The sequence below is a fragment of the Calliphora vicina genome, chromosome 1, assembly GCF_958450345.1.
Source record: "Calliphora vicina chromosome 1, idCalVici1.1, whole genome shotgun sequence".
Taxonomy (NCBI): Eukaryota; Metazoa; Arthropoda; class Insecta; order Diptera; family Calliphoridae; genus Calliphora; species Calliphora vicina.
The window spans coordinates 51,748,417-51,764,266 of record NC_088780.1 but is presented as its reverse complement, the minus strand read 5'-3'; the positions used below and the strand labels follow the sequence as shown (position 1 = coordinate 51,764,266).

At 30.0% G+C, this 15,850-nt stretch overlaps 1 protein-coding gene across 19 annotated transcripts in view; it reads right to left on the bottom strand.

Moving 5' to 3' along the window:
• Positions 1-1,580: 1,580 nt before the first annotated feature.
• Positions 1,581-15,850, bottom strand: part of lap (like-AP180) — a 76,275-nt gene continuing 62,005 nt past the window's right edge. For 17 of the 19 annotated variants that reach the window (XM_065513016.1, XM_065513010.1, XM_065513090.1 and 14 more), the window contains 2 exons: positions 13,619-13,708; positions 1,581-6,896 (listed from right to left, as the gene is read on the bottom strand). In XM_065513016.1, the coding sequence (XP_065369088.1) occupies positions 6,708-6,896; positions 13,619-13,708 (279 nt within the window). In that variant the 3' untranslated portion in view covers positions 1,581-6,707. The remainder of the gene's footprint in view (positions 6,897-13,618; positions 13,709-15,850) is intronic. The other 2 variants (XM_065513081.1, XM_065513144.1) reach the window with 1 other exon arrangement.

The following is a 15,850-nucleotide window of genomic DNA, read 5'->3' as shown; positions in this document are numbered from 1 at the left end:
ATGAATACCCTATTAGGTCTCCTTTGACTCGATCATAGAGAGTTTTTGAGTTCAAATTTTCTAGATAACCGTTATTTACGGTCCCTGCAAAAATATCTCTCGATACTATTATATCTTTAGTTGATTCTGTGTCTTCAATATTAAATGCGGTAATAGTAAATATGTAATGGCATTGCCACGAATACATTTTTTTGTTCGCAACTAAACAAACAAAATTAATTAAGTTTTTGACAATTAAAAGTTACCTTTCTATCTGTCATCAAATAATAACAAGATGGGAAGGTTCTCATTTATTCTACAATAACAATTTCTTACTCTTCTCACAAACAAGTATTGTGTGAATTCAACACACTTGATAGAGAGGAGTTATCTTCAAAAATAAAAAAACATATTTTTTTCACACATTTAAACCATTAAAGTAACCGAAACATGCTTATTTTGCAATGCAGCCAAATTGATCAATTCATTAAAAAATGTTGGAGTATTTGGATATATGTATTTTGATGCCAAATGAATATGTAAAACAAATTATAATTTTCAGCCCTCAGACAATATTTCAAAATCCATTAAAAAACCAGTAATTATAATCGGTACCCTACACCGAGAAGATGATTACAGAGGTCAACATGATTTTTGTTAAAATTTTTGTTACAATAAAAACCCAGCAGTTAAGCAAGTAGTCAATGTATCCCTTAAAGACAGTAATTGTCACAAATGTATTATCACTTGGCTGACTCTAATTTATATATTTTGGTCTTGACACGTGTGTGCACTTTGTAGTGCAGAGAGAAGATAATTGGTTACTTTATATATCCCAAGTAATCTAGTGTGAAGACAATTGACACTTAAGTGTCTCTAAGTAATAATTTCTAGGCACAAAAAACTTATACAAACTATTCCAGCCAAAATGTATACATGGTTCAACAAATTATTATTTGTTTAATCACGCTAGCTTTCAAAAATATGTCAGATATTCAGGCCAATTATGAATAAAAACTCCCGCTGATTTTTTATTCATAATGGGGCTGATTATCTTTTCTAAATCATTCAGTACGTGAAAAAAATTTAAAACTTTTCAAAAAAAATCTTATATCCATGGATATATGGACCAGGGCACACTTAGAAAGGTGACTGTGATGAAACAGCTGATTATTTTTTTTATTCAGTTTGAACTGTAATTAACTTGTGGTTGTTATGGCGAAAAATACAACAAACCCAAAAGCAAAAACAACAACAGGCAACTTTGACAGTTCACCTACCTTTTCATTTCCTCTTAGTAGAGATAATTTGTAGTCTGTTGATATAAAATATATTCCTTAATATATCGAACAAAAAGACACAAACTCAAAGTCACTCGAAAATCGTTTATACATTTCAACTATATCTTATTCGATCATGTATGGGCTAATTCGAGACCTTAGGGGTTACTAACTCTATTCGAAACTCAAAATATTCGATTTTGTATGTTTAATATATAGTAATTGGAAAGTGTGTTCGAATTAGGATTTTTTTATTGGATTCAAAGACAATTTAAAGACTGACAAACAACGCAGATAATAAAAATAAGAAAACGAACAAAATTTTATTTCACTATAACATAATTAGAACTTTATTTAAACATAATCAGTTTTTTTTTTTTATTTTGAGAGTTTATAATAAGTATTTCAGTAATTGTTTGTATTTACAAAATATATAGTATAAATATAAAAATTATGCGCAAAAAAAATAAGAAACAAAAAGAAAAATAATAATTTTCCTTTTTCTTTAAATAAAAACAATTTTATAGTAATTTAAATAGATTTGTATGCTACAGAATTTTGATAATTCTCGTTAAAAAAAAATAAAATAAACAAATTAATTGGAATGTTTAACAAAATCTTTGATCATATTATTAATCCGATTCGTTTAAAGTATTAACAAATTTAATATTATTTTTTAATTTTTTCTAAAAAAAAAACACAATGACACTTGTTAAAATAAAAATAAAAGTTAAATTAAAAGAAATTTTATATAGAGTTTTTTTTAGGAAACACAAAGTTTTAATTAAATTCATTAAATTAAAGAGTTTTTTTGTAAGAATCTTTTGTTGGATTTTACTTGTAACTATTGTTTCTCCTGAATATTTCGGTTGTGGGTTTTTTTTATTATTATTTCTAGCTGTTTTTTATTAAATGTTTATTTTTTTAAGTATTTTCTGTTTTTATTTTTAACATTGGACAATAATTTTTTCTAGCTTTAGTATTATTTTTTTATTTTAGCATTTTACACACAATTTTATTTTGTGATCTTTAGGGGTTTTTTTGTTTGTTTGTAATTTTTTAATTGTATTTATATATTTATGTGTGTGTAAGTGTGTATTTATTTATTTAATAAATTTATATATTCATTATTTTCTAGTATACATTTATTATATAAAGGTTTTTTTTGTTTGTTTTATTTCGTATGTTTTTATGTAAATAAGAACTAATATTTTTAAAAGTAAAGCGACTTTATATTTATTTAGTTTTTTCTACACGTTTTTATTTAATTTGTTTTAAAATATTATTGTTTGTTTGTTGGTTTAGTTTTCAAGGTATGTTGTAACGTTATTATGAAATGCTTAAATGGGTTGTTTGTTTCTTTTATTAAAACAGCCTAGAAGTATGCTTTAGAATTTATGTTTAATCCTTTCTTTAAAGTATGCTTGATTTTGAAAATTTCATATGTTCTAAGAGAAATGATTAAATTTTCATATTTCCTTAAATTTTCCAAAATTTATTCATATACAAACGTTTTATGTATACAAAATATTCGTTTTGCAAATATATTTCATAATTTTCTTTAAAAATAAAAATTAAAAACTTATTTTTCTTTAATTGTTGACTTGTTGTGAGTTGAAGACCTAATACACTTTAGTTTCGAAACTATGGCACAATTTTTTTTTTATATTGAAATGAAAAATTTATTATTAAAGAATTAAAAATTCATTAAAAAATCTAAAGTGCCCTGGAGACGATCAAATAAACATATCAATAGCATAGTTGTGTGCGTGCAGTCGTTCGGCTATACGTACACGTTGTCGGCAATGATTGATGAAAATCAAAATGTTTTGATTTTTGATTTGACGACTGATTATTTGATCGTCTCCTGTTGTGATTGACAATCAAATTCATTTGCTTTGTGTTTGCCGTGTACGGATGAAAAAAATATTCATATTATTTATTTTACGTCTCTGATTAACAAAACAAAACTCAGTTTCTTCGAGATTTTTGGTAATAATGGAAAAGTGCGTCCAAATACAAATGGTGATTGACGTATTTATTTGTATATCTCCTTTAAAGCTTCAAGCATACGACACTCACACATATGCACTGATTGACGGGTTTATTTGATCGTCTCAAGGGCACATCAAACCCATGTGCAAACCTTTTACAGAAACTAGTGTCACAATCAGAATTATTTTACTCCAAAAAATAATAAATTACTGCGTTATTTATTCGTTTCAAATCATTGTTTATCATTAAAATATTACTTTATGATAAATTTAAACAAGTATTTAGACTTTTTAACTAAATCCAACATATTTCATCCAAGTAAAACGCAATGAAATATTTTGAGAAATAAAGTTTCCTTCTCCTTATTCTAAAATGATATTTAAAATTACAATATCATTATAAAAATTCTAAAACAACTAAAAATGGAATAAATCAACAGGCTAATCGCACAATGAGTTTCGTTTTCATCTTACACGGGGACTGCGAGATAACACTAACGCAGAAAATAACTATGAAAAAAAATAGAGCACCAGGCTTAACCTATTTTAAATGTTCACATTACGCTCCTTATTGCATCAGCTGTCCAATCAACCTTACTTCAAATCATCGGAAAGATCTCCTTACACCAGTGTAAGTCAAACAAATGTTTAATCCGGAAATAATATTTGAAAAATCGTTTGAAGTACAATGGTAATAAAACTTAAATTATTTGTACAATCGTCTTTAAATATCCTTTAATTCTAGATCGGTATGGAGACATCTATCGCTATAAGGACCCCAAAAGCAAAGCGAATTTATACAAGATGGTGTCCAAGACGAATTTTTTACAACTCTCTCATAGTTGAGAATGTCAAAAAATTAATGAATTTGCTCGTATTTTCCTGAATTCGCCACTGTCACCACCTGGTATATAAATTCGCCTTGATGGTGTCAAGCAGATTATGTTTTCTTCGCTTGCTTAAATTTTAACTGTCAAATACAATTGTTTTTGTTGTGGAGTATATGGAGTTTGCCATTCAAAACTATTTTCTATTGAGAATGCCAAACTCCATATTTGAATAATCATTGAATTCGCACGAATTTTACTGAATTCGCCACTTTGTATAAATTTGTCTTGAGCTAAAGATTTAAAATGTTGATACTATTTTCGTTTAGAAATTATTCAGTAACGAGCGTTGAACCAAAGGGTACAACAAACGATCGACATTCCCATGACAGCCGGTTCTACGCACCGGAATGACCCGAGTTCACTCAGCCAAGGGCTGTCAACTCAACAATCACTGCTGCTACAACAACATAACGAGCTCGACTTGACCTGTATATGATGACGGCAGGACGAATCTACTTATGAAATTCCGTCGTGAGCAAATAAGGCTAATTGTTTACGTTATTTCAGGACACTGTATAATTGGGACACATGCTAGAACACTGGGCCTACGGTACAACGACTACTGTAGATGCTGTCATAATGAAGACATGTAGGAGACTGTTATTCTGTCAATAACCCATTCTGACAAACTTGAGGGAACGTATCCTCGGAATCCCATTCCTATTGTGTTTGGATAAGCTATCAAGAATGAATCTAAGACGAATCCACTCTTTCATCAGAGAATCTGGTTGGTTCATCTCGGAGTCAATGGACGTATTATAAATACCCTGCTGTTTACCCTTTGGGTATCACAATGGAATCAGTTTTGAATGGACCCAAGTGACCTGCTCGACGATGGGCGCCCATGGAACATAAGAAAATATCCATACAAAACTCTTTTTTGGTTTGAAGTCTTTTGCATTTCTTGAGTGAACCATTTAAATTGTTTGTGATCTTTGAGTTCAGAAGTTATTTTCTGTCGTTCAGATCAATTGTTTTTATTTGTTTTGAACTACACCATTTCCAATTATTTTTTAACAATTTCCAATTGAATTTTAGAAATTTCCAATTATATTTCAGAAATTTCCATTTGTATTTCAAAACTTTTCAATTGTATTTCAGTTACTATTTGTATTTTTTAATTCTTTTTCAGAAATAATCTATTATCAGGCCTGTCACAGAATTCCATTTCGATCAAAAGTGGAATTAATTCCGTTTTTTGCTTCTTCAGAAAAAGTAAAACGAAAATTTCTTTCGGAATGAAACACATTTGCTTTAATACAAAACACGCTGTTCACATTAATATCAGAAGTACAGAATTATTAATTATTTTTGGAATTAATAAATTACACGGAATCTGAATGGAAACCATTCCGAACAAAATGTGTGACTGGCCGGTATATTAGAATTTTCTGAAATAAAAATGGAAGTTTCTGAAATACAAGTAGAAGTTTCAGAAATGCAAATGGAAAATTCTTAAATATAATTGGAATATTTTGAAATTAAATTTGAAAATTCTGAAATATAACTGGAAATGGTGTAGATCGTTTATATTCAAATTTTTTTAAAATTCAGTATCAACATTTTATAGATATAAAGCTAGATTTTTATACAAATACAAAGGTTTAGTTGGAACAGAGTAAATTTATAAGATTTCAAATAAACTTTATGTCATTCTTGAACAGATTTCACTTAGAATTTACTAAATTTGCATTACAAAATAAAAGCAATATGATTAGATTAACAACAATTTGTATACACACTTTAACAACATACATTCTGCTTATAAATTTATTTTGATATCAAATTAAAATAAAATTCCATAATTTTAAATTACAAACACAAGCGGAAATGCAATGGAATTTATTATATAAAGCCGCAATTATAAAAACTCTAAAAGAATTTCAGGAAGTAGGATTCTATCATAATAAGTAGGAGGGGGAGGAAGAGGGAGAGGTTGGAGCTAAATACGTTATAATGTAATGTTGTAGTTATTGTATATATAATTTGTTTTTGTTTTGTTTTCTTTTATATATAATAAGTATTTAATTTAATGTATTTGTTGGTATTTTTTATGTATGTATATAAATATATATTTATATATATTGTAGTATTTATAATATTCATGTATTATGGTATTTTGTATATATATAGTATATGTATATAGAGTTATAATAATAATAATAATAATAATAATATAAACTAATAAATTATACGTTAAATTTTGTTTAATTTGTTTTTTTTCTTTTGTTGTTTGTTGTTGTATTGTATAATATAGTTAAATATAAATATATTCAATTGTATGCTTAGTTTTTTTCTTGTTTACAATTGATTTGTATTCTTTTCAACATTATTATTATTTAATAATTTCTTTTAAATTATTTCATAGAATTCTTTGCATTTTAATAGTTTTTCTTTTCTTTTTTTATATTTTTTTAATATAGTTTTTTTCTTCTTTTTTTTCATTTAATAATAACGTTTCAAAATAATGCAGTTATGTAGATTTATGTATGTATTTGTTGTTATTGTAGGTTTCATTCGTTTCGTGAGAATTTGTTTTGTTGTTCATTTATTAATTTATTTATTTATAACGCTCCAAAAGGATCCAATGGTTTATTGCCCCCATTTGTTTGCATCATTGATTGCATTTGTGGTTGGGTCGTTTGCATTATGCCAGCTGGATTACTTGGCACCATCATCGGCTGTTGCATCGTCTGTGGTACGCCAGTCAAAGGGGCTTGTCCCATCATCGTTTGACCCATCACCGGCATTCCCTAGTGATAGCAAACACACAAAAAAAAGAAAAGAAGAAAAAAAAACACAAAAACATAAGACATATGACAAATTTATACAATTTCATTAAATGTTTATTGATATTTTGCATTAAAAATAGAACGAAAGTTTTGTTTTTATTTTTTTTGCACGTTTCTTCAATCACAAAAGAAAGCAAACAAAATTCCATGCAGTTTTTTCAAACAAGTTTATTGTTTTCTAGCTAAAATTAAATTTGCATCTACATACATATTTGTTTTTATTTTAATTTATTAATTCAAATTTGTTGCTAAATAAAACTGGCACGTTATGTTTTTTTATTAGATAATTAAATTAAACAAAATATTACATACTGATTTTATAAACTGTTTAACTAAAAAAGAAAATAACTTTGTTTTAAATAGAAAATTTAAAAGCCAATAAAGAAGCCCAGCAGAAATTTAATTTTGTATAATACTTGAATAATACTCAAAAATATAGATTAATTTGGGAAAAATGATATTGAAATGAAAAGAAACCTTTTCCTAAGCAATAGTGATATAAACGCTGCACGAAAAAACCTAAGTAAACAAAATAGTAATAGCGCTGGAATAGTTTAAATGAAAGATTGTTGACTATAAATATAAACAAATTTTAATTAAGGGTATATTGTCTGTCAGCCAAAATCGTTCATTGGGTCTACAATGTTGAAAGAGGGCCTTTTCGGAAATGCATCACTGCACTGCATTTGATGCGCATCTGTGATTAGTTTGCGATGCTGATGCAAATCAGCTGATGCTGTTGCACAGACAATGCATCAGCAATTTTTGTGATGCTTGTTTGATGGTTTTTTTGCGCATCATCTGATTCTCTGTTGCTTTTTAGAACTCAAGACATTTGCAGTGTTACCAACTTATGCATTTTAGAACGTACTGCGCATCAGATGCAGCGCAGTGATGCATTTCCGAAAAGGCCCAGAATCATCCAAATCGGTCCAGATACAAGTGAAAACCGGTTTAAAAGCTGACTTTTTGGTTCAAGTAAGATTTTGTATAAAGCATTACATTTTTTCAAATTAATAAATGGCGTCTCCCACTTTCAAAAGGGCGTGGCTTTATGTTTGCAAATATTATCTGGGATTTTAAGTTCTGTACATAGACAATTTATAAGACGGTGAGTCAAAAAGTTCGTGCCTTTTTAAATGAAACACATGTTTTTGAATTTTTTTCAAGTCTCCATTGAGCTTCAACGTTTCTCCAATTTGTTTTATTTGAGTTATCGTTTTTTTCCTCAACAAATAATGCTTAATTTCTCTTCAAGACACGAGGTGGTCTGCTATCAATGGCTGTCAAACACAGTTAATATCAGCGAAATTCAAAAAGTTGTGGATATTTTAAAGCGCTTTTAAACAAAGTATAAAACAACTTTGAAATTTTTATCGAGAAAGTCGGCACAATCACTCCGATCGCGAATCAATATTTCACATTAAATATGTTCCTTTTTCCATTTTTTCAAGTTGCAAAATTTTTAGATGGAAACAATAAACAGTTGTTACGAACAGGATCAACTATTGTGAATGAAAAGTTCATGGGAATATCACGATAAGAATTTTTCCTTCGAGGGAGATGGATATTTTATGGGAATATAAATTTCACATGTTATTGCCGATAGGGGTGAATGTCTTTCGACTGGTCAAAATTATAGGGAAATTGGAAAATTTAGTGATGGTTTTGTTCATATGCCACTAAAGAGCTCTTTTACTCTAGTCACAAAATATCAAATCTGGCCAAAATTAGATTTAAAAATTTCTTTCAAATATTCTCTAATATTGTTACCAAATTGTTGGTAATTTAATTGTAGTTAATGTTGTTTACAGGCCGATTAACAGCAGTTAACATAACTGTGGATATTATTGACATAGCTGTGGATATTGTTAACAATGCAGTGGAACATTACAACATTGAATTGAGTGGATCATTGTAAAAGTGATTGTCTCCTATAATGATAATGCTACAAATAACCGGAAGCTATCGCTAGATTATGCTGGAAACATCTAGAAGGAAATGCAGTGCATATTAGGTGAAAGCGAGAACATCAACCAGTCAGTATAAACCAACATTTTAAAAAAGTAACAACGTAACAATGTAAATTTCTCTATTTATAGAATCCGTTGCTACAAAAATACTAAGAACTATTTGAAAAATGTCGATGTTCGAGGAGTGTAACATAAAAATTTCAAACTTTTTAACATTTTCTGCAGCATTACTATCTGGAAATTTTTATCTGGTATGTTTTTAGTACTAAATAAACTTTTCGTACCAAATATTCAGAACACAGTACTGTTTCTATTTACTTATCCTAACAAATATCTTGAGATTCGAAATTGGCCATCATTAAATTTCTTATCCACAATTGCATTCGTCTACTCTGAGGAATAAAACAGGCCTTGACTGCCGGGCATCCCTTAACTAGATTGCTGAGCAATTTAAGATAAGGTCCAATCAGATCCCAGGGCACATGAAATTATCCGGGTTGAGAAGTTTGCCAGATCGGACACTAGCTTATTGGTTGCAGAATACCCAGAATTGCAAGGACTTAGCATACCCCTAATCCTTGGCATAGAATGAATTAAGAGCTTTCTAATAATCTCAGTTTAGAATGCAACGTACAGTTGTATGACAATGGACTAATGCATCTAAGTGTGTTGAATTTTACTCTAAACAACTTATTTCCATGTCCAGAAATACTCTCCGGAACGTCCCGATTAATACTCGGCCAAAGATTGTCAACTTAGCGACAACTGAGTTGTTTTTTTCGGAAGTTTTTTTCCACAGGAAAGAACTCTCGACGACAGCAGATCTGTTACAACAACATAATTTCTAAATGACTTGGGATGTTTCGATATGAATATTTGGAAATAATATGATATAATAAAATAAATAAAATGCCTTAGGAAACATTTTGCAACAGGATTCATCCATAAGCATGGAAATTGGATACTATACGAATTGAATCCTAGAGACCTTGAAAGACGATTTTGCATGTCCGAAATGCTGCTTAACCCTCTAACCCGCAGGAGTGCCTCAAGGCATGCATTACAAAACACCAATTATCTCAAAAAGTAATTACATATAATAATTTTCTTTTTTAAATTTAACTGTGACTTTAGTTACAGATTTGTTAACATTTCCTTCGAAGGTCGAAATGCATTCTGACTTTTAGTTTTTGTTCTGTCAGCTGTTTTGAGAGTGTGTCATAATTTTAGCACGTGAAATTTTGTGTAATTTTTTTTTTAAATCAAAATTTTACTAACTTTTAGTTGAGCTATCTATTCGAAATATTTTTTATTAGATTTTCAATAAAATCGTATCATAATTATTCACCCCTATCGTGAAAAACATGTGAAATTTATGTTCCCATGAAGTATTCATTTCCCTCGAATGGAAAATTGCTATCGTGATATTCCCCTAAAGTTTTCATTCACAATAGTTGATTTTGTTCGTAGCAGCTGTTTATTGTTTACAAAATTTCATGTAAAAATTTCACAACATGGGGAATTTTTTCACGTGAACAAAGTTTATGAACGAAAAATGGGAAATGGTAACATATTTCATGTGAAATATTGATTCGTGATAGGGGTGATTGTTTTTTTACACCTAAACCGGCAACAATGCCCTGAGGCACTCTTCACCTTTTTGCACCTGGTTCCTAAACTTAATTTGCAAATTAGTTTCTGAAGGCTGTTCTGAGTTTATTGGGTCATAATTACTCTAAAAAAAATTATTCGACATTTTTTTAGCTTTTCAAAATTTGCGGGTTAGAGGGTTAAAATGAAAAATGGATAACCCGATCGTATGTGAAGCCCGGCCAACCAGCCGAATCGAAACCAAAGGCAAATATCCATGGCGCTAAGGTAATGCTCAGTATTTGGTGGGAGCAAAAGGGTCCTATATATTATGAGCTGCTAAAATCTAGCCAGACCATCACATGGAACCTGTAATGAACGCAACTGATTCGTTTGAAGCGAACATTTGCCGAAAAACGCCCAGATTATGCGGCCAGACATAAAACCGTAAAATTCCATCACGTCAACGCTCGGCCAGATGTTGCAATACTCTCTGCGATACGTTGATTCGTTCTTGGCCTCAAAAGATAAGAAATTCTCTTGTCGCGGAAACCATATGTTGCCAGTAAGATGTGAAAGGGTCATAGCAAAGCTAACAGTGGCCAATACTTTAAATAAATTTATTGGTATAAATGCTAAAATTTTATAAAATCCTGCATTTTTAGTCATACAACCAATGTATGGTCAGATTTCAAAACTATTATCTATTTTTTCCTTTTCTCATTTTTCCTATTCAAATTCAATGGATAAAAAATTCCCGGGAAAAACAACTTCCGGTGAATTTTTATTCATAACTAGTTGATCGCCCCGGCTAGGCCCGGTAGCATTTACTAATGTTAGTTCTTCAAGTTTCTCCAACCCAGCCTGTTCTTATTTATTTGTAAATAAAATATCTAAATTTGTACTGCATACTTATTTATTTGCAAATAAAATATCTAAATTTGTACTGCATACTTTAGGGAGCTTTTTTATTACAGTTGACTGGACTCACAAAAAAAGAATTTCCGAGTTTTACCCGGAATTTTTTAATTTTTTTTCTTTACAAACCATCTCCTGAAAATTTCGAATCGAATAAAAAAAATCAGGCAAATCGCTCCAGCCGTTCTCACGTGATGACATTACATACATGGACCATTTCATTTTTATATATATAGATTGGGCTGTATTTATATTAAACTCGTATAGTGTAGAAAAACGAAAACTTCTGGACATCACATGCACTTCCCCCTGAGCTCAATATTGGGGTAATAATAAAGGTACAAAAAAGGGTGACCTGAAGGAATGTCGAAACTAGAGGGGCATAACCTTATTGCCAATGATTAACAAGGTAATAGCGTATATCCTTCATGACAGATTATCCTCATCACTGTCTTCTCAACTTCGACCTGAGCAGGCTGGTTTCAGGGCACATCACTCATGCACGGATCACGTGAACAGCCTCCGTATTATTGTCGAACAATCGGTGGAATGGCGATCCCCTCTGTATTGCATATTTATAGACTTTGCTAAAGCCTTCGATACCCTTCACCAGCAGGCTATTTGGCAAGCGCTACAATGCAAAGGAGTTCCACATGAATTGATTGATTTAATCCGTGCCTTATACCTGCATTCAACATGTATGGTGATACATGAACGCAATCTGGGAACCCTTTAAGGTTAACGCAGGTGTACGACAAGGCTGTGTTTTATCGCCATTGCTGTTCAATATAGTGCTTGACGTTATAATGCTTAAGGCAACGACTAATAGAAGAGGCATCACTTGGGGCCTAACTGGACGACTCGAGGATCTAGATTATGCCGACGACATATGTCTCCTAGACCACACATTCAACGATATGGCAGCCAAACTAGGGGAAATACAGACCACGGCAAGTGATGCAGGCTTGCTAATTAACATTGGAAAGACCAAGGTAATGCGTTTAAATACCACCAACTACCAAAAGTTTCAAATGTCCAATCGTTTATATATCTGGGTAGTGTCATATCGGCAACAGGCGGCTCGCGAGAGGATATTACAAATCGCATCAAAAAGGCAAATCAAGCATTTGGGGCACTGCAAAAAGTATGGAAATCACCCCAAATTCATCTGAAGACCAAGCTCCACCTCTTCTCATCTAACGTGCGTTCCGTCCTGTTGTATGGCTGTGAATCCTGGAACACCACAGCTATCGACTTGCAATCCTTGCAGGTATTCATTAATTGCTTGTTACGAAAACTGCTCAAGATATTCTGGCCGAATGTTATCCCAAACAGAGACCTGTGGGAAAGAGCAGGTGAAACACCAATACGTAACCAGATAATCATTCGTAAATGGAGTTGGATTGGCCATGTTCTCAGACGCACCAACGACAACGTAGCTAAGATGGCAATTGATTGGAACCCCCAAGACAGTAGAAGAAGAGGCAGACCCGCTAACACCTGGAGGAGACAAATAGAGACTGAAGCAAACTTAAATGGAAAGTCTTGGGCCGAAGTGAAGCTGATAGCACGGGATAGATCACAATGGAAAAACTTTGTTGTGGCCCTTTGTTCCACCTTGGAACCATAGGAATCAATATAATATATATAGTGTAGAGGTAGCTAATTTTAATTTAATGGGCCAAGAAAGTTCAGTACAAAAATTTACAATGCGAAAAGTATAAAATTGCTCAATACCTTTTCCTGCTGGGCTTTTAAAGAATTACATTTACAAGAAAAAAACTAAAATAAATAAAAAATACTAAAATAAACTAAATATGATTCCAAAAAATACAATAGAACGTACAAACTACGGGTGTTTTTTTAAAATAGTTTCTATTTTAAGATTTTACAGAATAGAATTTCAGATAAGAAGAGTTTTAGAAGAAGAGTCAGTGTTAGTGGAGGAGGAAAAACGCGTTATATTGTTCAACAATTATTTTTTTTTAAATTGCTTCTAAATACTTGAGAAAGAGAGAAATGTTGATGATGATTTAGATATTAATATTTATATTAAACGTATTAATTCATAACAAAACGAAAATTAAAATTTAAATGAAAATAAAAACTAAAAAAGTAAACAACTTAAATTTTAATAAACTAAAAATCAAAAATAAAAAATAAAAAAAAACGAAAAAATTGAAAATTAAAAGTAAATCTTACCTGCATATAATTTGGTATTACAGGATAACTAGCATGTATATACGGATGATTAATTGTGATTGGCGCAGGACTTACAGTCATGCCATGTGCCTAATACAATCAATTTGAATTTGAATTGGAATTTTTATCATTATTTTACATAGAAAATGTAATAGTTTGTTTGTTTGTTTGATTTTTTTTAAAGGAATATTATTAATAATTAAATTTAATTTTAAATTTAAATTTGTCATTTTAAATAAATATGTATCATTATTGTTATTGTTATTATTATAATTATTAATTATTATTATTGTTGTTGTTGTTATTTTTGAATGGTTGTTGTAGTTATTATTAGTTTTTAAGGTGGCAGTTATTTGTTGATTGTTTTTGGAATATATAGATTTTGTTTGATTTTTTTTTTTTAATTTTTCATTGAGGTGGTTGGTTGATTGATTGATTTTGTTGTTATGAATTGATTGATAGTGATTGATTTCAAATTTTGATTGTTTGATTTTTTATTTGGTGGATAAAGACAGAGAGTTTCGAAACCAATTTAAATGAAAACCAAATCATAAATAAAAATGTTACGGAAATAAACAACATAAAAAGAAAAAAAAAAGGAAAAACAAAAAAGTTAGTTAGGAAATGAATAAGAAATAAATAGGAATTTAAATTAAAATCATTAAATAAATAAAAAATAAATAAAAATAAAATAAGAGAGTATCTTAGTTAGAACAATAAATAGTTTTAATAAATATTTAAATTGTAAGCCTTTTATTGTTTATTTAGCCTTTTACCTAATTTACATAAATTAAAAACAAAAACTTAGAAAAAGGATGAAATTTGTGCGTTTTCTTTAAAAAATAAATAGAAAAACTTAAAATATAAATTAAATCATTCCAAGAATTATTTGTTGAAATATGTTTAAATATTTTGTAATTGTACGTTTAACTAATTTTTTAATTTTAATGATGCAATTTAATTATCTTATGTACGTACCCTGCAGCAAAGTATAATTTAAGATAAATATTGAAAACTATTTTTGGCAGAGACCGAAAATAACGGGTTCACTTTCATTTCAATGGTAAATTCTCATTCGCAGCCATTTAAAAATATTTTTTTTGTGATATATCACATTTTAGGTTTGGTGTTGAGAGAAACAGAAAAGAATCAAACTCAAATAATCTGAATGAGTGATTTATAATTTATTTTTTTCGTAAAGGTCAGCTTGTGACTTTTATTTGCGAACATGAAAAATAAATCGCAAAAATGCATTTGATGCAAATCAACGCTTAAATATATAAAATTTATCAAAAGTTTTGTAACAAATTAAAAAAAAAATTCTCATTTCTGTTAATGAAGTCTCATTACTTCATATTTATCATATTCTTTCCATAATTAGTTAAAAATTACTAACAATATGTTATTGTATGTAAATAAAAGAGAAAGTAACAGTTATTAAGAACAAAAACAAATGAATTTTTTATCTCACATCAAACCATTAAAAAACAACAAAAACGAATAAAGGTCATACCAAACCATTTAAATAAAAATCATTTTATAACTGTTATTTTCAGTGATTTATTTTGATCACAAAAATATAAATCACAATTTGGGTTTTTTTGGTATATGGACGAGTTATTTTCGATCTCTGATTTTTGGCGGAAAAATCGAGGTAGCTTGGTATTTTTGTTGGACCTAAGTTGAAAAATAGCAGATATATTGAGGGTGCTGTAGCGCATTTGATCATTAAACATGAAATGGTATTTGCGACCTGGGTTCGATTCCCAGCCGCTGACAATCAACAACGTCAGTTTGTAATAATTACACTGTGCATGAAATTGACACTTTTTTCTGTCATGAGGGGCACCCAGCGGCTTAAACTAATTCGGGTACGCTGAATTCAGTGGTGCTAACCGTTTTTTTTTAGGTTAGCTCGTATTTTCGAGATATACCGTTATTTCAAAAGTGGAGGAGGTTTCCAAAGAAAGTAACCCAATTAATATATAGGCATTAATTGCCTGAGGTTTGCTTCTCTTTTAAAAAATAAAAAAAATATTGATGTATCAATTATGTTTGTAAGTTATTTTGGTGGCTTCGTTGATTTCAACAGGCAGACGGACATGGCTATATCAATTCCGTTATCTATAACGATCCATAATATAGTATGTACATACTTTATGGGGCCATAAATATATAACCTTGCCACTCATATTTAAGGGTATGCTAATTTAATTTATCGGGAGAAGTACC